The sequence below is a fragment of the Callithrix jacchus genome, chromosome 16 (assembly GCF_049354715.1).
Source record: "Callithrix jacchus isolate 240 chromosome 16, calJac240_pri, whole genome shotgun sequence".
In the NCBI taxonomy this organism is placed as follows: Eukaryota; Metazoa; Chordata; class Mammalia; order Primates; family Cebidae; genus Callithrix; species Callithrix jacchus.
In genome coordinates, this window is record NC_133517.1 from 7,266,989 (window position 1) to 7,293,561 (window position 26,573).

General features: G+C 38.9%; 1 protein-coding gene across 16 annotated transcripts in view; it reads right to left on the bottom strand.

The window, feature by feature from the left end:
* The window catches only part of SPIDR (scaffold protein involved in DNA repair), a 512,165-nt gene that overhangs the window by 353,196 nt on the left and 132,396 nt on the right, over window positions 1-26,573 (bottom strand). For 12 of the 16 annotated variants that reach the window (XR_008477199.2, XR_013527828.1, XM_078352483.1 and 9 more), the window contains 2 exons: window positions 25,447-25,697; window positions 17,341-17,441 (listed from right to left, as the gene is read on the bottom strand). Coding sequence is in view for 8 of the 16 variants with exons in the window: in XM_078352483.1 (XP_078208609.1) it covers window positions 17,341-17,441; window positions 25,447-25,697 (352 nt within the window). In the remaining 8 variants the exon portion in view is untranslated. The remainder of the gene's footprint in view (window positions 1-17,340; window positions 17,442-25,446; window positions 25,698-26,573) is intronic. The other 4 variants (XM_078352487.1, XM_078352490.1, XM_078352486.1 and 1 more) reach the window with 1 other exon arrangement.

Below are 26,573 nucleotides of genomic sequence, written 5' to 3' on the forward strand. Positions count from 1 at the left end.
GAGTTGAAAATACACTTACTGATGAACTGACAAGAGTCCGGGGAATCCCTCCTGCCCCCTTATCCTTGATTTTTAAACTCCAACATTAATCTGGCCCCTGCCATAACGACTATCGATAAAGGACATTCTAATGAACAACTTCTACTTTATCTTAATTTGGGTGGAAACAGGCAAACCCTGTGATAAGCCAGAATAGGGCATGTCCAAATGGAGTATGGGAAATTCACAACTCCTAGACATAAGAAGATATTTGTGTCTTGCTGCCATCTTCTTCGTATGGCATTTCAACAAACAGGCAGTGAAAAGAAGAAAAAGAAGAGAAATTAGCTTAAGGATTAAAATGAGATAATGCAGTGACAAAAACACAGAGCGACCATTACCACGAAGTGTCTCTCCTGAAAGGTGTGCACAAGATCAGAGTGTACTGATGCTGGGAAAGCTTCATGGGCATCAGACACAAAAGTTAAAAGACACAAAGTTAAAAGCACTCTGAGAGAGACTTTCACATAGGAATAACAGACAAGACAGGGGAAAACAGCAATATCAACTTCAAAAAGTGGAAATAACCCACGGTTTAACAAAGTCACTCTTTCTCAGTTAAAAAACTGCAGCACAGATGAAGTAACCCACATAGGCCTTCAGCCCTGGCCAGGTTGGGACCAGAACCAACACTGCCTGATGAGGGCCATTTCTGTACTCTGATGCCATGTTATAACATTTTTAAATTACTAGGCATGGCTCAGGGATGCCCTATACATCTTTGTAGCACTTTGTGCAGTTCTTATTTGCTTATATTTTGGGGAATTAACTGTATTAACTACAGGATACTGGAATTATAATTACAAACAGAGCATTAAGAGATAAAAGTACATGTATTAGGCCTGCTGCCCAACTTATCCCATGAAAGGCATGGCTTTGACTCATGGAATTATTGCATTCTGTGCACATGGAGGTTGGGGGCCACAGAATGGGGGAAGTGAAAACTGAGATCAAGACAGTTGGGCTGAGTGTATGACAAAGAATGTCACCCCAAAGAGCCTTCAGATAATGAAGCTTTGTCCCATGGACACTAGGCAGTCAATGAAAATGTCTTAAAACAGGAGGGTAACAGTATCAGATTTGCCTCTTATGATGATAATCCTGATAGGCTGAAAACAAAAGAAAGGTCGATGGCAGCAAGACGACCAGGCAGAGCCTAACACAACAATCCTGGCACAGGAGAACAGGGGCCTGAGCAGAGGTTGTGGCGGATGTAGTAAATGAGATCTGCTTGAGAGAACACTCTGCAGTAGAATCATCATCTGAATCTGGGGATGAGACGGACTGAAAACATGTCAGAGAGGCCAGATGCAGTGGCTCACACCTGTACTCCTTGCACTTTGGAACGCTGAAGAAGGTGAATCACCTGAGGTCAGGAGTTTGAGACCAGCCTGATCAAACCTCATCTCTACTAAAAATACAAAAAATTAGCCGGGCATGGTGGTGGGCACCTATAATCCCAGCTACTCGGGAGGCTGAGGTGGAAGAACTGCTTAAACCCGGGAAGCAGTGGTTGCGGTGAGCCAAGATCATGCTACTGCACTCCAGCCTGAGTGACAGAGTAAGACTCCATCTCAAAACAAACAAACAAACAAAGAAACCAACAAAAAACCCCCAAAAATAGAAAACATGTCAGAGAAAGCCCAATCAAAGATTGCTGAGTTAACAGACCAGGGGAGGAAAAGGCGGGCCATGCTGCGTCTGAAGTGTGCAGGATGCTCAAGCGCAGGTGGACTGGGGTGGGGCCGTGAGATCCGGCAGAACAGAGGCTGGGCAGAAGCAGCCATGAAGGTCACTGAATACCAAGGAGGGGCACATGGAACAAGAATGAAAGAGGTGCTGGCAGAAGTCTGAGGAGCCCATGTTGAAGGAGCACATGGAGAAATGGGTACAGAAGGCAGAAAACCAAGAAGGAGCACTGTCCTTGAAGCTGAGGAAGATAGGTGACAGGCCATGTGTGTGCTGCAATGAGGCGGCACTCAGGAAGGTGATATTTTCTGCACACTGGTGGAAAAGAGACTGTGCAGTACTAGGATGGAAAGAGAGTGAACATGGGCTACAGGCTACTCTTTCAAATCACTCTCACGACGCAAAGTCATAGTTTCCATTTTTTTCCAACTTCACGAGGAATTTTACTAATTCAAGAACTTTTTTATTCCATCTGCCAGCTGAAAAGTTCCCTATATTAAAACAGAAAAACAAATTTACCATCTGGTCAGAAAAATAACAAGTGCTGAATGATAAGCAGTAATCCATTCTAGGATCACCTTCCCAGAAGATCTTCAACCAGGGCTGGGCAGAGCATGGATACCTGCCTTGCGACCCATGCCCCCTGCAGCAAGCTCCATGAACGGTAAGGAGAAATCCAGTCTGGGCTTGTGTATTCCAACAGGCTTCTCAAGGCAACAGGATCCCAATGGAAAACCTAGAACCCTTTTGAAAATAAAAGTGAGCTCAAGAAGTTTGGAAAACTAGATTAGTAGAAAGGTTAAGATGGCATGCACAAAATTTCATAGCATGGACAAATGCCAACATGATTCCAAACCAGGCTGGAGAGTAAAAGTGACAATTTGTTTAGCAAGCCAAAGATAATGCTCCCTTGCCAAAATCGATACTTGTCCTTAAGGTCAAAAACAGGGTTTTCAATGTACAGATAATTTTCATCATAAACAATGTCCCAATTTAACCCTATGGATGAATATTTGTCAAGCCATATACGGAAATCAACAAGTTTCAACAGGAAACATGTTTTACACACTATATATGTAGAATAGACTAACTTTGCAGTCTTATTTTTGGATCACTTACAACACAGTAGAAAGAATCTCTTAAACTTCAGGTCTATGAGAAACTAACCTTAAAACTATATGAAAAATGAAAAGATTTTTCTTTTCATGGAAAAAGAAATGGAGAAAGTACAGATGAAATAAATACACTGGGAATCTAAAAGCATCATTTAATTCCATAGTATCATGGAATCTCACTTCATAGTTCTTTGGCTATGAAAATTTACAAGAAATAATGTATTTCTAGGAACAAAGGCATAAATGGAAGTAGCTATGGAGTGACAGCTAGGGAACTGAGTTTGGTATTAAGTACCCCTTCCTCTATTTCTTAGGTCTCACCATTATTTTTAATAAAATTATCAATTAACTTGGTATTATTAAATTCTAATAAGAACTCTTTACTCTTCTGTTAATACACACTTAAAATGACCACTGGAAATTATGATATATTGTGACATGGAATCATAGCTCTAACTTGTATCACAGTTTGTTTCCTGACTAGAATAGTTCAGCCTGAGTATTTCCACAAAATCTTCCATGACTACAAAGAATAATATTAAATATCACTGCTGCACTGAAAAGTGGCTAAGGATATAGCAGTGGGAAAAATAAAAGTTTGAATACTATAGTTGGCATTCTGGTTTTACTGGCCAGAGGGAAGCGGGAGATAATCCAGAGTCAGCTCCCCTGACCCCAGAGGAAAGGGGAAGTAAGACAAGAAATGGAAGCAAAACTTCTCTGGCCAAATCAGAGCTGACCCACGCTGAGTGGGCAATGGTTTCAACTGAAGCACAGAGAGGGAGAAGACAACCCAGCAAGGAAGTTTAAGAAAAAATTTGAAATGACTTTTTAAAAGATGTTGACATTAACAACTCTTCTTTAATCCGTTCTCATTTCTTAAATCTAAAAAAAAAATTGTTTTTTAAAATGTTTGCTATTACACAAAAAAATTCCCACAGAAACTAAAGATTTTAAAGGCATAAACTATTGCCAAGAATTGGCTAAATTAAATGAGTGGCTCATCATACACCTACCTTTTCTGGGTTTAAATATACAATACTAGAATACTAAGATTAAATATTTATTTTCTAACACTTATTTTCAATTAAATAAAAGGGATCTTATTTTACCAACTGACTTGTCTTGGGAGAAATGACCAGTCTACCATTTTCGACACCAAGTTAGGCTTTAATTATTAGAAAATACTGCATCAAGGAAATTAGTGAAATCTTATAGACACCCATGTATCTACACAAGATTCCTTGTTCAGCCTCCAACTCACACCATTTCTGTATAGAAATCGCTGACCGTGGGCCGGGCATGGTAGTTCATGTGTATAATCCCAACACTTTGGGAGGCCAAGGCCAGGTATATTACTTGAGGTCAGGAGCTTGAGACCAGCCTGGTCAACATGGTGAAACCCCATCTCTACCAAAAATACAAAAATCAGCTGGGTGTGGCAGCTGGCACCTGTAATCCCAACTACTCAGGAGGCTGAGGTGGGAGAATCATTTGAACCCAGGAGGTGGAGGTTACAGTGAGCTGAGATTATGCCACTGCACTCCAGCCTGGATGACAGAGTGAGATTGTGTCTCCAAAAAAAAAAAAAAAAAAAAGAAAAGAAATCGCCAACCTCAACATTCCTTCTTCCTCTCCCAACCACTCAAGTGGTGACCCTAGACCACAACCCATCTCAGGGGCTTTGGAGGGGTTCCTGGAAGCAGTAAGAAACAGGTGCGGGGCCAGATTTCTGGCTACACGCTTGCGATGAGACTAAGGAAGCCCCACTCTATGGACTGCACTGTGGGAGCACCACATACACTGCTCCCGAGGTTGCCTGAGGGTCAGGGCTGTCTCAGCCTCCTTGTTTCTCTGCATCTGGTACACAGAGACACTCACCTAAGGTTCACACAGTAACAAGGAGGGTGTGGAGGTATTGGAGATTATACACCAAGCATGTCAGGCTGTTGACAACTGATCTCGTCCAAGGACAAAGATCACTACACTCTTCGTTCTGGAAAACTACCGTATTACAGAAACTAGTCTTGTTATTGAATTTTTCATTTCTTGACACAGAAGTATAATTTTTTATACTTTGTAAGTAAAATTCAGGGTGCAGTTTTCTATGACTTCACATTTATCTCACTACAATGGTAAAAACAACACTTGATTTTGACGGATTTCTTTTCTAAAAGGTATATTAAAAAAAAAAAACAACCCTGTCCCAACCCCTTTTCCAATGGAATTCTTAACTGCTTCTGACAATTATTTTTTATTTATCAAAATTTTTATATTTTATAAATATTTATGATATTTATAATGTTTACAAATATTTCCAAACCATTATATAATGTGAAGAAAATCTAAAAGCATTAGAAGCATCCAGGAGTGTTACCCTGTATGAGTATTTTATCATAATCATCAGAAAATGGAAATAGCGTATGATTTTAGTTTCTCTTGAAATTATATAAACACAATATTCTTCAAGCAGTAACTCATCACAGTTTTTCTCCTTTACAAATCCTAAGAAATACTTTATTCTCTTAGGCTTTCTTTCTTTCTTTTGATTCTTCAAAATGTACTTCAATAAATGGAAAGTTATAGATGTTATTGCTATGGTCTGAATGTATCTCCCAAAGTTCATGTATTGGAAGCTTATTCTCCAATGAAACAGTGTTGAAAGGTGATCTTTAGGAGGTGCCAGGGCTCTGCCCTCAGGGATTAATGTCATTACCATGGGAGTGGGCTCCTCATTACAGGGTAAGTTCTACCACCTTCCCCTCCCTCTCTCAGGCTTGTGTTCTTCCAGTGAGGCAGACAGTAGATTTCCCAGCCTCTAGACATATGAGAAACAAATTTCTTTATCAATAATCTAGTCTGTGGTATTTTATTATGGCAACACAAAACAGACTAAGATTGTTATGAAAACATCTTCAAGTGTGAAATACTGTTTTGTTTTCTTCTAAAGAATAAAGTTTTAATATCTTAAAAAAGCAAGCAAGGAAAAATGAATTATAATGTTATGATGAAATCAGACAGTTCTGTCAATGATGGACATCTACTTGTTGCTTAATAAATGTTGAATGAAAGTAGTAGGAAACAAAGTAAAAAAAAGTAACTAGTCAATTTTTTTTTTTTTTTTTAGATGGAGTCTCGCTTCGTCACCAGACTGGAGCGCAGTAGCGTGATCTTGGCTCACTGCAACCTTTGCCTCCCGGGTTCAAGTAATTCCCCTGCCTCAGCCTCCAGAGTACTTGGGTCTACAGGCACGCGCTACCATGCCTGGCTAGTTTTTTGTATTTTAGTAGAGATGGGATGTTGGCCAGGATGGTCTTGATCTCCTCACCTCCTGACCAACCCATCTCAGCCTCTCAAAGTGCCAAGATTATAGGCATGAGCCACTGCACCCAGCTGATTAGTCAAAATACTACAGTCATTTGCCAAGAAAAAATAAAAAGGCACAAGGCATCAATTTACAATATCGATGCAGTGAGTAAAAAAATACTGAATAGAAAACCATCTATTTCTATTCCTTTTTTTCTTTTTTAAGACAGAGTCTTGCCCTGCTGCCCATGTTGGAGTGCAATGGTACGATCTCAGCTCACTGCAAACTCCACCTCCAGGGTTCAAGTGATTCTCCTGCCTCAGCCTTCCATGTAGCTGGGATTACAGGTGTGCGCCACCGGGCCTGGCTTTTTTTGTTGTTGTATCTTTAGTAGAGACGGGGTTTCATAATGTTGGCCAGGCTGGTCTGGAACTCCTGACCTTGTGATCTTCCTGCCTCGGCCTTCCAAAGTGCTGGAATTACAGGTGTGAGCCACCATGCCTGGCCTATTTCTATTCTTTACATAGTGGTAGTTACGGGGGCACTTGCTATATAATACTTGTTAAGTTGTATATCTGTGTTTTCTGTAGTTTCTTATATTTCAACAAAAAATAGTAATTCAATAAAAGCAAATATTCACATGGCAAAGGTAAGCCTAGACCAAAATTTTCTTCCACCCTACTGGGTGAACATAATATATACTAAATAAACTGCTTCTTATCGAACTTCAATAATAACCTAAAGAAATCTTTCAAATATAATAATTTTATGCAAGAAAAAATATTTAAAATACGGGCTACTTAAAATCTGTTACATAAAATATATTTTTTCTAGCAAAAACAAATAAATAACAGAACTCCCACTATCCCAAAACTGTTTAGGCATCTCACATTGATATTCTGGCTCAGAAAGTAGACAGAAGTTGTAGTTACACACTGTAAATATGAAGCTTGCTTCCATAGCCTGTCCTGCACAGCTCCCACCACACCCACACAGACTTCCCTAACCTGTCCCGATTTTCTCTCTGCTTGTCATCCATCTAGTCCACTAAAAGAGAAGGTCTAAGGGTGCAGTGACCAGATCTTGCTTATTCACTGTGTGTCTTTAGTGCCCAGCAAGGAGCCTAGCACACTGGAGGCCCCTGCTGAGCAACTGCTGAGTAAGTCAATGAATGTGACCTGCCAGCTTGGTATCTGTGACTCTCACTTCCCAGTATCCAATCCCCACCACCAGATATAGGGACCAGTAAAGCATTTACTTCATACAACAAGATTAAACACAGAAATATGAGCACATGCAAAATTTTCCTCTGTATGACTGAAAACTACTGAGAATATTACTTAGTTGCTTATCCTCTATAAATTTAAATGAGAATCATTGTTTTTAAATTAGCTAATGGAAGTGATCTTAAATTTAAAAAAAACAAGTGTCTTGCTTAATAGGTAGCCAAAGGCAGGGTGCGGTGGTTAATGCCTGTAATCCTAGCACTTTGGGAGGCTGAGGTGAGCTCTACTAAAAATACAAAAACTAGCTGGGCATGGTGGTGGGCGCCTGTAATCCCAGCTACTCAGGAAGCTGAAGCATAAGAATCATCTAGACGCAAGAGGCGGAGGTTACACTGAGCCAAGGCTGCACCACTGCACTTGCTCTTGCAAAAGAGCAAGATTCTATTTAAAAAAAAAGGGGGGGGGGCAGCTAAATATTTAAAATTTAAAAGAGTAGAGGCCCTGCCTCCCTGATCCCCAAATCAGTCTTCTTCCTTTAACCAATAATCTGTAACTCTAAGGGCTAGAGTGTGGAATATGTGAACACTGTTAGGGTTTGGAAGGCACACTCTAACCTGCTGGGTGACCTTGAGGACAGCCATGTGAAGGCTGTGAGTGCAACCTGCTTAGTGTCTAGCCTGAAGGACACCCTCACTTGCATTATCTGCATCAATCTGAACTCTATTCACTTCATAGTCTTTGAAAAACTTTCAAGTCTAGTATTCCAGAAATCCAAGGAGGAACACAGAGTGTCAGGAGATCTTTTTGCCCTCCAGCCTATGCTCTGGAGGCAAACACAACTCAAACAACCCACCAAGCAACAACAAAATCTTTGACTAGGATAATGTGTAACAAAATGTGGCACTGGAAAAATAATAAGGCAGTGAATTTTTGCAAAAGTCACAGTAGGAAGAATAAGGAAATAATTATTCTCAACACAAAGATTTTACGAAATTAAAATTTTTGAATGGACGAAAAAGAAAACAAGAATTCTTGAAATCGAAACTTATCCAATAGATCACTGTGTGTGAATTTCTTTTTTTTTCTTTTTCTTTTAAATTTTTTTGAGACAGGGTCTCACTATGTTACCCAGGCTGGAGTGCACTGGTGCAATCACAGCTCACTGCAGCTTTGAACTCCTGGGCTCAGCTGATCATCCTGCCTGAGCTGGGAGCACAGACACGTCCCACCACGCCTGGCTAATTTTTCGTAGAAATGGAGTCTCAATTTGTTGCCCAGGCTACTCTCAAACTCCTGGGCTCAAGCAACCCTTTCACTTCAGTGTTGCTAAGTGCTGAGATTACAGGTGTAAGCCACTGTGCCTGGCCTAAATTTATTTCTTAAAGAGACTCAGTACCTAATCTAGGTAAGCTGGGTTGGGCTGTCCTCAAACTAGGTGGAAAGTACCCATGTATTGGCTAGTGGTGTAAAATGAAAGCAAGGTTTCCTGGTGGCAGCATCAAGATGCTGTTGAGAAGTGGATAAAAGACATTCACAGAAGTTATGCCATTTTGTGACCTATGAAAGTTTCAGCTGAATATGACCCAGCAGCAAAAAGCTAAAAAACAAAACAAATCCTAACACAAAAGCTATTACTGCAATACTGACATGAAGAGCTAAGTTCATTCTTTGCATCTTAGGATACTATCTTCAGTATGACGTATTTAACACTTTTTGAAGACATACACATTCCCACACACACGCACACACACACACACACACAGAAAACCCACAGCAGTTCCACCTTCACAGGCACGTCAGAGGGTGTTCTGAAGCAAGCACTCACACACATATACACACACACACACACCCTCACACATATGGTAACATATTCGACAGAGATCACATTGAGGGAAAAACAATTCAGGGGGAATTCTGCTCTGGACAACAGTAAGGACTACTGAACTTCATTGATTTTGTTTGTATTTTTATTATTTCCTACACCCTTTTCCTTGAAGTTTAAAGGGAACTTTTAGGAACAAAAATCTCATTTTGAGGCCGGGTGTAGTGGCTCAGGCCCATAATTCCAGCACTTTGGGAGCCTGAGGCAGGAGGATCACTTGAGCCCAGGAGCTCAAGACCAGTCTGAGGAACATAGTAAGAATCTGTCTCAATGAAGAAAATTTAAAAATTGGCTGGGCCTGGTGGTGTATGCCTGTGGTCCCAGCTACTCAGGAAGCTGAGGTAAGAGGACTGTTGAAGCCCTGGAAGAGAGGCTTCAGTGGGCCATGATGGTGCCACTGCACTTTCAGCCTGTGCAACAGAGCAAGACCCTCCTCCTTCCCCCAAAATATCTTATTGTGAAAAATCATTCATCTGAAGCCCATCACTTTCTTTGGTATCACCTGTTCTTTTTTTACTCTCTTCCTGTATAATACAAGAAGTTTTTCTGCATTTAAGAACATCTAAAGGTTCGGGTGTGGTGGCTAATGCCTGTAATTCTAATGCATTGGGAGACTGCAAAGGGAGGTTCCTTTGAGGCCAAGAGTTCAAGACCAGGCTGGAAATCATAGCAAGGCTCCATTTATACAGGAAAAAAAAAATATTTTTTTAAACAGCTGGGTGTGGTGGCATGTGCCTGTAGTCCCAGCCACTCTGGAGGTTGAGGTGGGAGGAGTCCTTTGAGCCCAGGTGCTTGAGGCTGCGATGATGATGGTGAGCTGTGATGATGCAACTATACTCCAGCCTGGGCAACAGAGGGAGCCCCTACTCAAAAAAATATAAGAACATTTGTAACTATTTTTAGTTTTAAAAACAATGGTATCAAACATATTGTGAAAATATTTGTCACAGAGATCAGACAAGGGAGCCAGGGAGTAACCACTGCTGCACTCGCATCTCCTGAACTCAGTTCTGCCCAGACGTGCCCCCAAGACAAGTGGGCCATGAACATGGGCCACATTAGGCTGCCCAGTGTAAATCTGGCTCCACCACCCACTGGCAGGCACATTGGCTTATATCCATTCATATTCTCCTGTGTCTGCACTGTCCTCATCTCTAAAGTAAGGAGAGCAGGACGTAACTAAAAGGGTAATTGTGGGGGCTTAATTAGTTAACATACATGTAAAATGCTTTGAATATCACTTAGTAATCGCTGCTCACTAACATGAAGATAAAGAGCAGAGTGATGTTGGGAAACTGTTTCCTCCTTGAGAAAAGGAAAAATACAATGATTTCTGAAGATAAATAGAACACAACTTCCCCTTGCCTCTATAGTTGACCATTCTCTATGCCATAGCTACATTTTAAAGTGCAAGTTTCCATGGCATCACCTTGGAAGTAAAATCTAGCCAATGCCTCCAGGCCCTGCATGATCCGGGCTCCCCTGCCCACCCCCTGCCATGTCATCAAACCACATTCCCTGCAAGGCCTTTGTGTGCAACACTTGTGCTTCTTGCTGCTCTTTTATTTTTTTCAGACAGTGTCTTGCTCTATTGCCCATTTTGGAGTGCAGTGGCACCATCTCAGCTCATGGCAACCTCTGCCTCCCAGGTTCAAGTGACTCTCATGCCTTCGCTTCCAGAGTAGCTGGGATTGTAGGCATGCGCCACCACACCTGGCTAATTTTTTTTTTGTATTTTTAGTAGAGATGGCATTTCACCATGTTGTCTAGGCTGGTCTTGAATTCCTGACCTCGTGATCCATCTGCTTCGGCCTCTCAAAGTGCTAGGATTACAGGCGTGACCCACCGTGCCTGGCTTGTTGCTCTTTTCAAGCCAAGCTCAATACCTTCTCAGTGTATCACAAAGAATCTTGATATGTATGTCTTTTATACTGAAACGTACTAGAAGGCACCAACAAGGAAGATAACATCGATTGTTAAAAGGTACAAGCAGGAGTTATAAAACAGCCCAGTAAAGTCAGCTATCCAGGAGGAAAGAAAGAAAAAATTGACATCCACATGGCAAAGATGTTAAAAATAAAATTTCTTAAGCCTAGAAAGATGTACTAGAGATACTCACTGAAATATTTGATATTCATATGCATTTTTAAACAAAGCAAAACATGCCCTTATCATAACACCTCACAACTGCACTGTTGATCATTTATTCCAGAAAAATAAGAACATATATTCCCTCAAAAACTGGTACACAAATGTTTACGGCACCTTTTATTTGTAATGACCCAATATGGAAACAACCCAAAAGCCCTTCAGTCAACAAAGAGTTCAACAAACTGTGGCACATTTGTCCCATGGAATACTACCCAGCAATATAAGGGAGTGAGATACTGACATACACAACAACTTGGATAAATTTCCAGGGAATTAGACTGAGTGAAAAAAGCCAATTCCAAAGGTTATAAACTATATTATTACATTTCTGTAACATTTTTTAGATGACAAAGTATGGAAATGTTAAACAGATTAGTGGCTGCAAGGGGTGAGGGAGGAGAGTCGCTAAGAGGTGGCTATGGGTATAAAGGGTGGCACAGGATCTTTGTGGTGATGGATCCTTCTGTGTCCGGACTATGTGATAGTCACATGAATCTACCCAAGTATTTTAATCCATCTTGGCTGCTATAACAACAAACCAGAGCTATGTGGATTTGAAGCAACAGGAATTTGTTTCTCACAGTTCTGCAGGTTGGGAAGTCCAAGATCAATGCTCTGGCAGATTCAGTGTTTGGTGAGGACCTATGTTCTCACAGATGGATTCTTCTTGATGTATCCTCACATGGTGGAAGGACCAGCTAGCTCTTAAGGGTCTCTTCTAATTCCTTTCATGAGGGCTCCACCTCATAACCTAATCACTTTCCAAAAGCCTTACCTCCTAATACCATCTAATTGGTGATTAGGTTTCAACATATGAATTTTGAGAGGATACAAAAATCCAGACCATAGTAACAGGTGACAAGATTACATAAAACACACACACACACACACACACACACACACACATAAATGCATGTAATATTGGTGAAATCTGAACAGGGTCAATGGACTGTATCTGAGATCATCATCCTGGTTGTCCTGTCATTCTACAGTTATAAAACATGTCATTACAGCGGGAAACCACGGGCATGGTACAAGGGATCCCTCAGTATTATTTCTAACTGCATATGAATCTATAATTATTTTTAAATACAAAGTGTTTTAAAAGGGAAAAAAGAAGTGTTACAGACATTCAAACATTTTAAATCAATATACAGGAGAAAGTGTACCTCTTAATTATGGGGTAATTAAATAATACTCTCCAAATGGAAGACAAGTGGAAAGAAAGACCTCAAGCTAAATCATCATAATCTACAGATCAATTTTGTAAACCAAAATTTCTTATCTCTTAAGGAGATAAGGAGAACCTCAGTTTGACAAGCTACACTTAATGTCTAGAACAAAATTTAAGAAGTGATATTGTAAGGAACATTCCAAATAAGCTATGTTTTGGTTATGAGCCAAACAAAAAAAAAATCACCTTTTTCTCCCTTCATTCTGGACCACCAGTCATACAAGTTTAACTTGATATTTTTCTATCCAGACATGCAGAAGACACTCTGTCAACTACATACTTGACAATTTGATCAATTCACTATAATGAGTAACCAGGATGACAATGTCTAGTGATTTCTGACTTATAGTAATATCAGTAATTAAGAAGATAATCTGCCACTTCTCATCAAAATCATAATATTTTAGGACATCCTATACAGTTCCACAATTTACACAGTCTCAGCAATCTTCAAACCTATGTCCTATGCTTCTCCAATTAGTACTGTCTCAAGAATGTGATAAAGACCTACATTTTGAAAGATTTTTTTCAAAAGAAAAACATCCGTATCAATATTTCTAATTTTGCTGATTCCTTAATCCCTTGTTTTCTTAAGTCTAACTTTCTCTAGCCCAAACAGATTAACTAATGAAGCTCTGTAGAGATTAGTGAATAAGAACTTGAACTTCAGAGTACAAATCTGGGCTTAGTTATCTGTAGCATATACTCAACCTATAGTTTTTTCATCTGGAAAGTAAGGAAAGCAAACTCTTTTAGAAGATTACTTTACATACTAAATGATTTAATATATTGTAAGCCTTTGGCATTGTACCCATAGATATCAAACTTCCAAATGTGATGCAACAATGAGGATGAGACTGAAGGAAAGAGGACAGACAGAACCCAAACTATTTCTTAAGAATTTATGATCCAGTTCAAAGTTTGCCCACATTTTGCTCCTATTTGGAAGATATTTACAATTTTTCAAGACTATAATAACATCAGCAAAATTCAAGACACTACCTGACTAAACACAGAGTCCAATTTGGACTACCTGGTTATTCCCCACTAGTAATCTCAATAGGAAACTGGCAGAGGAGTAAAATGATTATTTTCATATGGCAGAAGGGTGGCAGGGTTTGAAAGCATGGCACTGGGAATCAGGAGGCCTGGTTTTGGCCCTGTCTCTTCCTTGGCTAGATAATCAGAGCAAGTCACTTCCCTCCCTCTAGGCAATCTGCCAAAGAGGAGCTTAAACTGGAAGGTCTCTAAGAGTCCTCACAGAATTAACATTCTATCTCCCCATGTGGAAAAAGGAAACAAAAGTGCTGCATTAATGCCAATGAAATAAGCAAATGATATCTTCAGGTTCTAGTCTTTAAGGCCTTCAGTAGCCAGAGTCCTGTGTGCCAGGCTCCTCTTTTCCATCCGATAGCTCGCCATCCACCCCATCCCAACGCAAAGCTGATGTTACAACTAAGAACTGAAAACAGCCTTCCTGAAACAGAATAATGCAAACATTTATATCCAGTTGAAAGAAATCCAAGCTTACCATTCTCTCATGTCCCTACTTCAAAAGAAGGGAGGCAAAAGGAGGACAGAAGGAGGAGCAATTTGAGAATTTAAGTGGCAAGGAAAAATATTTTTCTGGTTCAAGCAGAACAAAATATAATCATAGAATCCCAAAGTGATGAGTGACACACAGATTAAACAGAAACTATTTAGAGGTGGAGATAGGTAGAGTGTAAGACAAAGTTCCAGTTCAAGGTCATTCACACTTGAGAGGTTAAACATACACATGCAAATACTTATAAATAGGAGAACATAAAGAATCACTGAATGACTAAAATGAGATAACATACTATAGAATTACAAATGGTTCCTGCTGGTTTTTATCAAATAACTCTGGAAATAAAATAATCATGAGTTAAGTATATGGCTGGTAGAGTGTTACTGACTGTAGTCCATGCTGGCCAGAGTCATTAGGATGACTTCCATCAGGGACTCCTGTCTCTACCAGATCAATGAAAGTCATTTTGGGCATTTCTGGTAAAATACTGGAAAGAAAGCATTCTTTTTATTGGACTTGAAGCTGAGAGTTACCACATAGAAGATGACTGCCAGCCTTTTCAAAACCAGTATGTCTGAAGCATAAAGTCTTCCCTGTGGCATTCAATTACAAGTACCATTAAATTCTTTTTTGTGCTTAAGCCAATGTGCTATTAAGACTTCCTTAAATAATAAGACAAGACAACCTTTATGTCTACCTGGCCTTCAAGGTGATCAAATGAATTGCAAAGATTATTATTTAATGTCCTAATAATTGATATTAAAAAAGAAAAACAAGAAACAAAGTCATAAGTATAACAATGAATTGACCCACAGATATGTATAAAAGAAAAAGTGACCAGGTACAGTGGCTCACGCTTGTAATCTCCACACTTTGGGAGGCCCAGGCGGGCAGATCACCTGAGGTCAGGAGTTTGGGACTAACCTGGCCAACATGGTAAAACCCTGTCTCAACTAAAAATAAAAAAATTAGCCAGGTGTGGTGGCTGGTGCCTGCAGTCCCAGCTACTTGGTGGACTGAGGAGGAGAATCGCTTGAACCCAGGATATGGAGACTGCAGAAAGCCAGGATCGTGCCACTAAACTCAAGCCTCAGCAACAGAATGAGATTCTGTCTCAAAAAAGAAAAGTATACTTGGGTCATATGTATTAGGTCATCCTGACACATATATATGTATTTCGTATTACAGTACTTTAATACAAAAATGTGAGAGAAGACAATTGCTAAGTGACAGCTGGGAAAGGATTTTATTACATATTTTTTAGAGACAGGGTTTTGCTCTATCACTAAGGCTGGCGTGCAGAGGTGCAACCATAGCTCACTGTGACCTAGAACTCCTAGGCTAAAGCAAATCTCCCACCTCAGCCTCTCAAGTAGTTAGGACTATAGATGTGTGCCACAACTGTACAGTTGGTTTTTAATTTTTTTTTTTTGTAGAGAATGAATTTCACTACATTGCCCAAGTTGGTCTTGAACTCAGCCTCAAGTGATCCTTCTGCCATGGGGAATACAGGCATGAGCCACTGCAACTGGCCTCAGAAAGGATTTTAGAAAGAATAAATGAGATGAGAATTGAAAAGTCTTCTAAAGAAATGTGTAATATAATAGTTGAGAACATAACAGTTGAGTGATCTATTTAGTAGAATATATTATTCTATTTAGTAGAATACATTATTGGGAATGGGGGGATCAACTCTAAGAATAATGTTTCTTAAATTCTAGCATGTGCAAAAATCACCTGGAAGCCTATTAAAATGTACATCCTAATGATCCCCCATGAAATACTAATAATCGTTGGTTTGGTATATGTGACTGTGCCTACCTACCCATCCCTGCAATCCAGATGGAGGAAACACACAGAAAAAAACCCACTAAATCAGCACTGTTTAGGACGAGAGGAGGCTTTTCTAGACATGTGGTATCTTTTCAATATCAAACAATTTGTTAAGAAACAAGAGTTTTCAGTGATTAGACCTTGGAAGAATAGACTCATCTCCTGGATAATTTCTGAGACCTATATGACACCTGAATAAAACAATCAGTTTTCAGAGTACAAGTCCTTAACATCCATGATTAAGTTTATTCGAGTATTTCACTCTTTTTGATGTTATTGTAAATGAGATGGCTTTCTTAATTTTCCAATAGAAAATATTTCATAGTTAATAAACAGAAATTTCATTGTTAATATATAGAAATGCAATTGATTTTTGTATGCTGATTTTTAATCCTGTGGCTATGCTGAATTCACTTACTAGTTCTAACCTTTTTTGGCAGGGGCAGGGTGTCTTATAGGGTTTTCTAGATATTAGATCATGTCATCTGCAAACAGAGATAACTTTACCTCTTGCTTTCCAACTTGGATATCTTTTATTTCTTTTGCTTGACTATGTGCTCTGACTACAGAAGCAGAACCTGCAACAGTGGCTACCAACACAGAGGTAGGTATTCATAAAAGGGTTCAAAGTTTTGATTATATAAGATAAATAAGTTCTAGAGATCTGCTGAACAGTATCCTGCCTATAGTTAACATACTATATTGTATACTTAAAATTTTGCTAAGAGGAGCTGGGCATGGTGTCACAAGCCTGTGGTCTTAGCCACTCGGGAGGCTGGAGTGAGAGGATTTGCTTGAGCCCAAGAGTTTGAGGCTACAGTACACTATGATTATGTCACTACATTCCAGCCTGGGCAACACAGTGAGAACCTGTCTCTAAATAATGAAATAAAATAAAATAAACTTTGCTAAGAGGGTAGAGTGCTCTTAATGATAAGAACAGATCAAAACTTTTGGAGGTGAAGGGTAGATTTACAGCACAAATTGTGGTAATGGTTTCACAAGGGTGTACTTATCTTTAAACTCATCAAGTTGTAGATATTAATTACGTATCACTTTTGTCTGTCAAAATTAGAATGTTGGAAAAACAAACATTGTTTTTAAAGTAATGAAAATAGTAATAACCAACTTCATATATTTTAATGGAAAAATTCCTGGCAAATGTATAACCAGGTAACAAACCTGCACATTCTGCACATGTACCACAGAACTTAAAAGTATAATTTAAAAAAAATATATTAATAAAGTGAAGAAAAAAATTCTTTTAACTAAAATTGTTTTTATACATTGTCTCAGGTGCCTGTATAAGCCTTACCTGAAAGTGTCTTTTGGTAAGAAATACATTGATGTCGCCACAAAGAAATGGAAGATCTCTCTCGATTCTGCAGTCCATTTAATCTTTCTGCTAGTCCACCTCTGTTTAATGAATTATAATGCATTAAGTTTAGTTAAAAGGAAAACTTCAGAATCACTCAAACAGTTATACTGTATACCTCCAACCAGAGACAGATAAAACATGCAAAATTTTAAAGTATATTTGTTACCACATTCTCTTCCTAGAGACCATATCCTCGTAAGTCAGTTTTTGTTTTCTTAGAAGCTTGGTTTTCTGATTCTTAGAAATATGGGCTAATATTATGTCTTAAACATAGTTGTTGGAAATATGACAGCTAAATATCAGCTTACCTCCTTTTCTATTCTTTCTTATTTTATTCAATCCTAAAACACGTACTGCTTACTCATCACCTGCTATACGCTGGCACCTAGCACTTTGTTAGGTACCAGGGACACAAGGACAGCTATGAGTGCTGCTGTGGAGGTGAGAGAGCTCCCAATGAGCTCAGCAGATGGGTGCAAATGGAGAAATATAAAGTGGGCTCAGAGTTCCAGTCAAGAAAAACCTTGCCAACTGCTGACAGAACACTCAGATAAGAGCACTTGGGTACGAGTCCATTATTTGAACTCTAGAGATATTTGAGTATCAATCACAAACACACAGCAAGGATACCGATGTTATAAAAAAGAAAACTTCCACATACAATAGAAACACAATTTATAACGACAGACATACAGGGACTGCAGAAGAACGTTAACCTATCAATGAACATACATACTCACTGAGATATATATGCTTATAAGTATATAATTATATGTAAATTATAAATGTAAGTAAATAAATACATGCATATGTAGAGAGAAAGAGAAGTTATCAACTCCTAACATAATTTCAAGAAAAATCAAGATCAGTTGCTAATTATCACTATAGCTACATGCTATATAGATTATCAATGTATTATCTCGTAAGATTATTATTATCAATTCATTAATATTTCACTACACTATATTTATTCAAATAATATCATTTTGAGGTAGAAAGAACAGATATCAATACCCACTGGACAGATGACAAAACCAGAATTTACAGAGAGATTAAGGAACTTCTCCAATATTACATAACTAGCCAGATGAGGAACTAGCTATTAAAACCAGAATGGACTTAGCACAGCATGTAGCCTTTAATAAACCTTCAAAAAATGCCCATGATTGGTGTAACTGTTTTTGTTATGTATTTTACTTGTACCCTATATGGCTCTTTCCACTATGACGGTAATATTTTAATAAATATATTTAATACCTATAGAAAAACCTAGTATTTTTTCCTACAGGTATTATTTCTGAATGTATTTGTTTATAGCATATATAACAGAAAAAATTTAAAAACCTCTTATACACAGAAATATGCCATAGCACCTCTACGTGTCAGTCTCTACTTACTATTAAGCCCTTCTTCATATAATTCTATTTACATGAAGTAACTCATTTATGCTTCCCCTTTACACAATACTGTAAAGTAGGTACTATTATGATTCCACTTTATAGATTACAAACTGAGGCACCAAGATGTTAAACATCTGTCCAAAGTGAGATGTCTAATGGGTGGCGTAGCTGGATGCACACCCAGGCAGTCCAGCTCCAGAGTCCAAGCTCTTAGTCTTGATAATATATCTATCACCTCTTAAACAGTACTATTTAAAATGATGTACATAATAATTACAAGAAACAAATGCTGTATTCTTTGTCCAGTTATATAGATAATTATTTCCCCAATATTGCTTTTCAATGCTGTGACCTTACAGAAAAAAAAAAAAAAAGGCAAAATGAACTCTGAAAATAGTATCTGGTTAAAGTCAAGCCTAGAACCCTGCAAGAAAACTGTAGGGAGTACAGGACGAAAGGTAAAAGCAACAGTAAACATATGTAAAGGAGTTCTCTACACATGGCATCATGAGTGGAGATGCCCTCAGATAAAAACTGTGTCTGGAGACCTCAGATAAAAACTGTGTCTCCACTGGTACCATTCCTTCTGAAACTATTCCAAACAACACAAAAAGAGAGAATATTCCCTAACTCATTTTATGAGACCAACGTCATCCTGATAAACCTGGCAGAGACACAACTAAAAAAGAAAATTTCAGGCCAATATTCATGATAAATATTGATGCAAAAATCTTCAATAAAACACTGTCAAACTGAATCCAACAGCACATTAAAAAGCTTGGCCGGGTGCAGTGGCTCACTCCTGTAATCCCAGCACTTTGGGAGGCCGAGGCGGGCGGATTGCAAGATCAGGAGATCAAGACCATTCTGGCCAACATGGTGAAACCCCATCTCTACTAAAAATACAAAAATTAGCTGGGCATGGTGACGCGTGCCTATAATCCCCGCTACTCAGGAGGCTGAGGCAGGAGAATTGCTTGAACCCAGGAGGTGGAGGTTGCAGTGAGCTGAGGTTGCGCCATTGCACTCCAGCCTGGCGCCTGGCAACAAAGCAAGACTTTGTCTCAAAAAAAAAAAAAAAAAAAAAAAAGCTTATCCATCACAATCAGGTAGGCTTCATCCCAGGGATGCAAGGCTGGTTCAACATACACAAATCTATAAAGGTAGTCCACCATATAAAAGGAACCAAAGACGACACCATATGATTATCTCAATAGATGCAGAGAAGGCCTTTGACAAAATTCAAGTCCTTTATGCTAAAAATTCTCAATAAACTAGGTATTGATGGAACATATCTCAAAATAATAAAAGCTATTTATGACAAATCTACAGCCAATATCATACTGAATGGGCAAAAACTGGAAGCATTCCCTTTGAAAACTAGCACTTGACAAGGGTGCCGTCTCACATCATTCCTATTAAACACAGTATTAAAAGTTTTAGTCACCGCAATCAGGCAAGAAAAAGAAATAAAGGGTATTCAATTAGGAAAAGAGGAATTCAAATTGTCTCTATTTGCAGATGACATGACTGTATATTTAGAAGACCCCACGTCTCAGCCCAAAATCTCCATAAGATGGTAAGCAACTTCAGCAAAGTCTCCACATACAAAATGAATGTGCAAAAATCACATGCATTCATATACACCAAAAACGGACAAACAGAGAGCCAAATCATGAGCGAACTCCCATTCACAATTGCTACAAAGAGAATAAAATACCTAGGAATACAACTAACAAAAGACGTGAAAGACCTCTTCAAGGAGAACTACAAACCACTGATCAATGAAATAAGAGCAGACACAAACAGATGGAAAAACTTTCCATGCTCATGGTTAGGAAGCATCAATATCGTGAAAATCGCCATACTGCCCAAAGTAATTTATAAATTCAATGCTATCCGCAAGAAGCTACCATTGACCTTCCTCACAGAACTGGAGAAAACCACCTTAAACTTCATATGGAACCAAAAAAGAGCCCACACAGCTCAATCCTTGCTACCTGGCCTTTATCAGGTAAAAAAGTTATTTTTAATCACGACAAACCACCATCCCTTCACCAAAGGCAGTGATTGTCTTCATCAAAGACAATCCTAAGTAAAAAGAACAAAGCTGGAGGCATCACAATACCTGACTTCAAACTATACTACAAGGCTACAGTATCAGAGATACAGACCAAAGGAATAGAACAGAGGCCTCCAAGTACCACCACATGTATAAAATCATCTGATCTTTGACAAATGTGACAAAAACAAGCAATGGGGAAAAGATTTCCTGTTTAATAAATGGCATTGGGAAAACTGACTAGCTATATGCAGAAAGCGGAAACTGGACCCCTTCCTTACACCTTACACTAAAATTAACTCCAGATGGATTAAAGATTTAAACATAAGACCCAACAACATAAAAACCCTCGAAGAAAACCTAGGCAAAACCATTCAGGACATAGGCAGAGGCAAGGACTTCATGACTAAAACACCAAAAGCAATGGCAACAAAAGCCAAAATAGACAAATGGGATCTAATTAAACTTAAGAGCTTCTGCACAGCAAAAGAACAACCATTACAGCGAACTGGCACCCAACAGAATGGGAAAAAATGTTTGCAATCTACCCATCTGACAAAAAGGCTAATATTGAGAACGTACAAAGAACTAAAGCAGATTTACAAGAAAAAAACAAACAAGCCCATTCAAAAGTGGGCAAAGAATATGAACAGACACTTTTCAAAAGAAGACATTTATGCGGCCAACAAACATTAAGAAAAAAGACTCATCATCACTAGTCATTAGGGAAATGCAAATCAAATCACACTGAGATACCATCTCATGCTAGTTAGAATGGCGATCACTAAAAAATCTGGAGACAACAGATGCTGGAGAGGATGTGGAGGAATAGGAACACTTTTACACTGTTGGTAGGAGTGTAAATTAGTTCAGCCATTGTGGAAGACAGTGAGGTGATTCCTCAAGGATCTAGAAACAGAAATACCATTTGACCCAGCAATCCCATTACTGGGTATATACCCAAAGGATTATAAATCGTTTTATTATAAAGACATATGTACATGTATGTTCATTGTGGCACTGTTTACAATAGCAAAGACCTGGAACCAACCAAAATGCCCATCAATGATAAACTGGACAAGGAAAATGTGGCACATATACACCATGGAATACTATGCAGCCATAAAAAAGGATGAGTTCATGTCTTTTGCAGGGACATGCATGAATCTGGAAAGCATCGTTCTTAGCAAACTGACATAAGAACAGAAAACCAAACACCACATGTTCTTACTCATAAGTGAGTTCTGAACAATGAGAACATACAGAAACAGGGAGGGGAACATCACAGACTGGGGTCTGTTGGAGGGTGGGGGGCTAGGGGATGGATAGCAGGGGGTGGAGGGATTGCAAAGAGATAACATTAGGAGAAATACCTAATGTAGGTGATGGGGGGATGGAGGCAGCAAACCACCATGACATGTATATATCTATGTAACAATCGTACAAGATCTGCACATGTACCCCAGAACTTAAAGTATAATAATAAGAAAATTAAAAAAAACAGAGAGGAGGAGGAGGAAAAAAAAACAAACTGTGTCTCCAGCTGAGTTTGGCCATTAGGGTTTGTCCTGCAGGGAATTCAGACCACATGCACTTGAACTTAAGAACAGAAACATCATGTCCTCTAATCAACAATCCTATTTCTAGTAAAAACCTATCCAACATTAAAAAAATCAAGTCATACCAAAAGTTCAGGAAGGCCCTGACATCTATATCCAAATTAACTCTTTTGAATGTAGCCAGACAAGTTAATAATAAAAGCCAAAACTCCAATGGAACAAAAATATGATGAATTCACTGAGCAAGTTAAGATATCCTAATTATCTTTTCTGTAAAATTAACAGATTCGTAACCTATCTCCAAAGATTACTGGTATCAATTCAACACTGGTAAACAGTTCTATAAAATCAACATGAAGAAGTAAAGAATAAAGATTCAAAAATATTACAACATTTCTAGTCTGCTTTTTCTCCATAAAGTTTCTCTCCTCTGACTTGACATCTAAAGGAGCTGACTTCGAAGCTCCTTTTTAGCCTTCCCTTGACACAGGCGGGGCTCCATTAACCTTTGCTCTCTATTATGAGCAACGATTCCACTTTGCTTGTTCCTGTGCATGAACAGTGCTTGGCAAGTGGCAGGCCCTCAGCAAGGCTGGGGACATGACTTCCTGTAATTGCGTGGCATCACCTTCATCAACAAAGACATGGTAATCCCTTTAATGGGCTTCCTTTTCCTTTCTCCCCAGAGACTATTACAAATCACATTCTATTACAAATTACATCCTATTACTATTACAAATTACATTCTCTTTTGAGGCCACAACTTTGTCACTTTGGACATAAAGCCTTCTGCCTTACAATGAGTAGGCACGAATGGATCTCTGTGACCTGGCCATCTCGCTGGACTTGGCCATATCCTCATGCTCTTTCCTCCACTGGTGTCCTCAAGCTGGGGCTCCCCTCTCCACCTTCCTTCCCTACCTCCTCTGCAGGTTGCTGACAGAACCATGGTGCAAGCTCTCTGTCTACTGGGACCCCTGCTGTTTTCAAAATCTGTCTCTCCTATTCCCTGCACTATTTCTAGAGGCTCGACATTTTCCATGTGATTGGCAATCCCAAAGAGAAGAATCAAAGAGCTCCTGCCTGGTCCCCAACTCCCACACAGGAGCCACAACCCCATCCTCACTCCCTGAACCATGTGCTACTTCAGCCACAGGCCCTGGTCTCCTTAGATGCATGCCAGGCTTGTCTTCTCATGATGTGACAATATAATCCGTGGATCCAACATCTACACTCTTGATTATCACATTTACTCTTTCTACTGAAACTCCTTTGCCTTGAAATGCTTTACTACTTTGCATTTGTGGCAATGCTTCCTACAGGTTCTCTTTCTTATTTTCACTGGGTCTTTGCTTGACATTGTTTGGGTTTTTTTATATGTATATATTTTTTATTGTACTTTAGGTTCTCAGGTACATGTGCAGATCATACAGGATTGTTGCATAGGTACATACATGACAATGTGGTTTGCTGCCTCCATCCCTCTGTCACCTATATCTGGCATTTCTCCCCATATTTTCTATCCTTCCCCAACCCCCCTACCCCCCACTGTGCCTCCCCTAGTCCCCACCAACAGACCCCAGTGTATGATGCTCCCCTCCCTGTGTCCTATGTTCTCACTGTTCAACACCTGCCTATGAGTGAGAACATGCTGTTTGATTTTCTGTTCTTGTGTCAGTTTGCTGAGAATGATGGTTTCCAGATTCATGCCATGTCCCTACAAAGGACACAAACTCATCATTTTTTATGTCTGCATAGTATTCCATGGTGTATATGTGCCACAATTTCCTTGTCCAGTCTATCAACAATGGGCATTTGGGTTGGTTCCAAGTCTTTGCTATAGTAAATAGCACTGCAATGAACATATGTGTGCATGTGTCTTTACAATAGAACAATTTATAATCCTTTGGATATATACCCAGTAATGGGATTGCTGGGTAAAATGGTATTTCTATTTCTAGGTGCTTGAGGAATCACCACACTGTCTTCCACAATGGTTGAACTAATTTACACTCCCACCAACAATGTAAAAGTGTTCCTATTTCTCCACATCCTCTCCAGCATCTGTTGTCTCCAGATTTTTTAACGACTGACATTCTAACTGGCGTGAGATGGTATCTCAATGTGGTTTCGATTTGCATTTCTCTAACGACCAGTGATGATGAGCATCTTTTCATGTTTCTTGGCCTCATATATGTCTTCTTTTGAAAAGTGTCTGTTCATATCCTTCACCCACTTTGGAATGGGTTTGTTTTTTTTTCTTATAAATCTGTTTTAGTTCTTTGTGGATTCTGGCTATTAGCCCTTTGTCAGATGGGTAGATTGCAAAAACTTTTTCCCATTCTGTTGGTTGCCAGTTCACTCTAATGATTGTTTCTTTTGCTGGACAGAAACTCTGGCGTTTAATTAGATCCTATTTGTCCATTTTGGCTTTTGTTGCCAATGATTTTGATTTAAACAACAAAGAGACCTTGTATCACACATGGATGGGGAGGGTCCCTACCTACAGGCTCCTTCACGTATCTTTCCTGATTTGCTGCCCATGGCCACAGCCCAGCCCCTGAATGACACTCTAGTTCATGGCACACCAGACACATCTTGTCTGTGGGTCTCTGCTCTCTCACACTTTTTTGCACTTGCAAGTGTTGTCCTGGCAGATCTCTCTCATAAAAGTAGTCTGACATGATCTATACATATTTCTGTTTTCCCTTTTACATTATAAATTACTCAAGATTAGAACAATTACTCACTTGTATTCAAGTGAATTCACTTGTCTCCAAGGTACCTAGAACACTGACTCTCAATAAAATTTGTTTAGCCAAACAATAAATCTCCATTAAAAAATGCAGTCACATCTGCTGGCCACGACTGAACCCATGACCCTCAAATTGGATGAACGTTCCATTAATCAGCTCCAGAACTTAGGATTTCATATGCAAGTATATTAAAATTAACATTTTAGATATTTCAGTTTTTAAAGAAAGAGAAGAAAAAAAGAGTATTTAAAAAGGTATAATTTAACCTTAAAAGCTTCTTCTTTGCTGAATTTTCTGGAGTCCTGGGAAACTTAGTTGTGGGTTTCTGGGGTGTATGCAAGATGGTCTCTCTTGATTTTGTCCTTGGGTCTATCAGTCCCTCCATAATCTGTCTTGCATCCGATGCCAACTCCATGTGGTATTTGTGAGGGGATTCTGAATCAATGCGTGGGACATTTTCCAAGTCATCTTCTTTTTCACTATCTGATGAATATTCTAAAATTTCTATAGAACTTAGCTGAAAAAAATTAAGAGAAAGGCATATTTTTAAATACAAAGAGTATTTTATTTAAGTCCACATTTATTTACATCATTCCATTCCCTTACAGTTACATTTCTTGAAGGAGCTTTTTGAATACAGTATCTGCAGCTTAAACCCCTGTTCTGACAAAATCCCAAAGTAACCAAGACAAAGACAAGAAGAGGTTAAATCAACATGAGTCAGACTTTATATCATAGAACCCACAAAAATAAGTACAAATATTTCAATCTTCTTTCAGCAAACTACAAGACAGTACAATCTCCAAAACTGAACTAATAACACTCATCTGAAAGGCTGATGATCCTCACTACGAATCTGACAACTACTAGAAAGTATTTCTTGGACTTTGAAATTTACTATGAAGTTAAATTGCCTCTTCAGGTGTAAATCATTTAATTTGCCAAAGGAATCCCCAAGAATAAAGATAAAGACTTGACTCTCTCACAGTAAAATTATATAATATTTTCCAGAGACTAGTTTGAAGTTGCAAATATCAACAGGAACCATTCAAGAATATGAGTCACTGTCTCCTTTTCCTAACATTTCCTAAAGTGTTTCTTCTTTCTCCGACTGAGATTTCTAAACTTCCAAAATAATTTTTTGAAAACTGGATTATCAAACAAGAATTCATATCATATGGCCTACAAAAAAGAAAAAAAAACATTATCATATGGCCAATTCTGGAGGAAAGAATCAAAACTTTTTTGACGTTTTCCGTCTTTACCAAAACACATGCTAAAACTTTAAAGCACAAGATCTTATTTTCCTATACTTGATTATATAGATCAATCCCATGTTATTCTGTGTTAGCAACAATTCATCCTTCAATTTCCTAACTTCCAGTTAGGATGC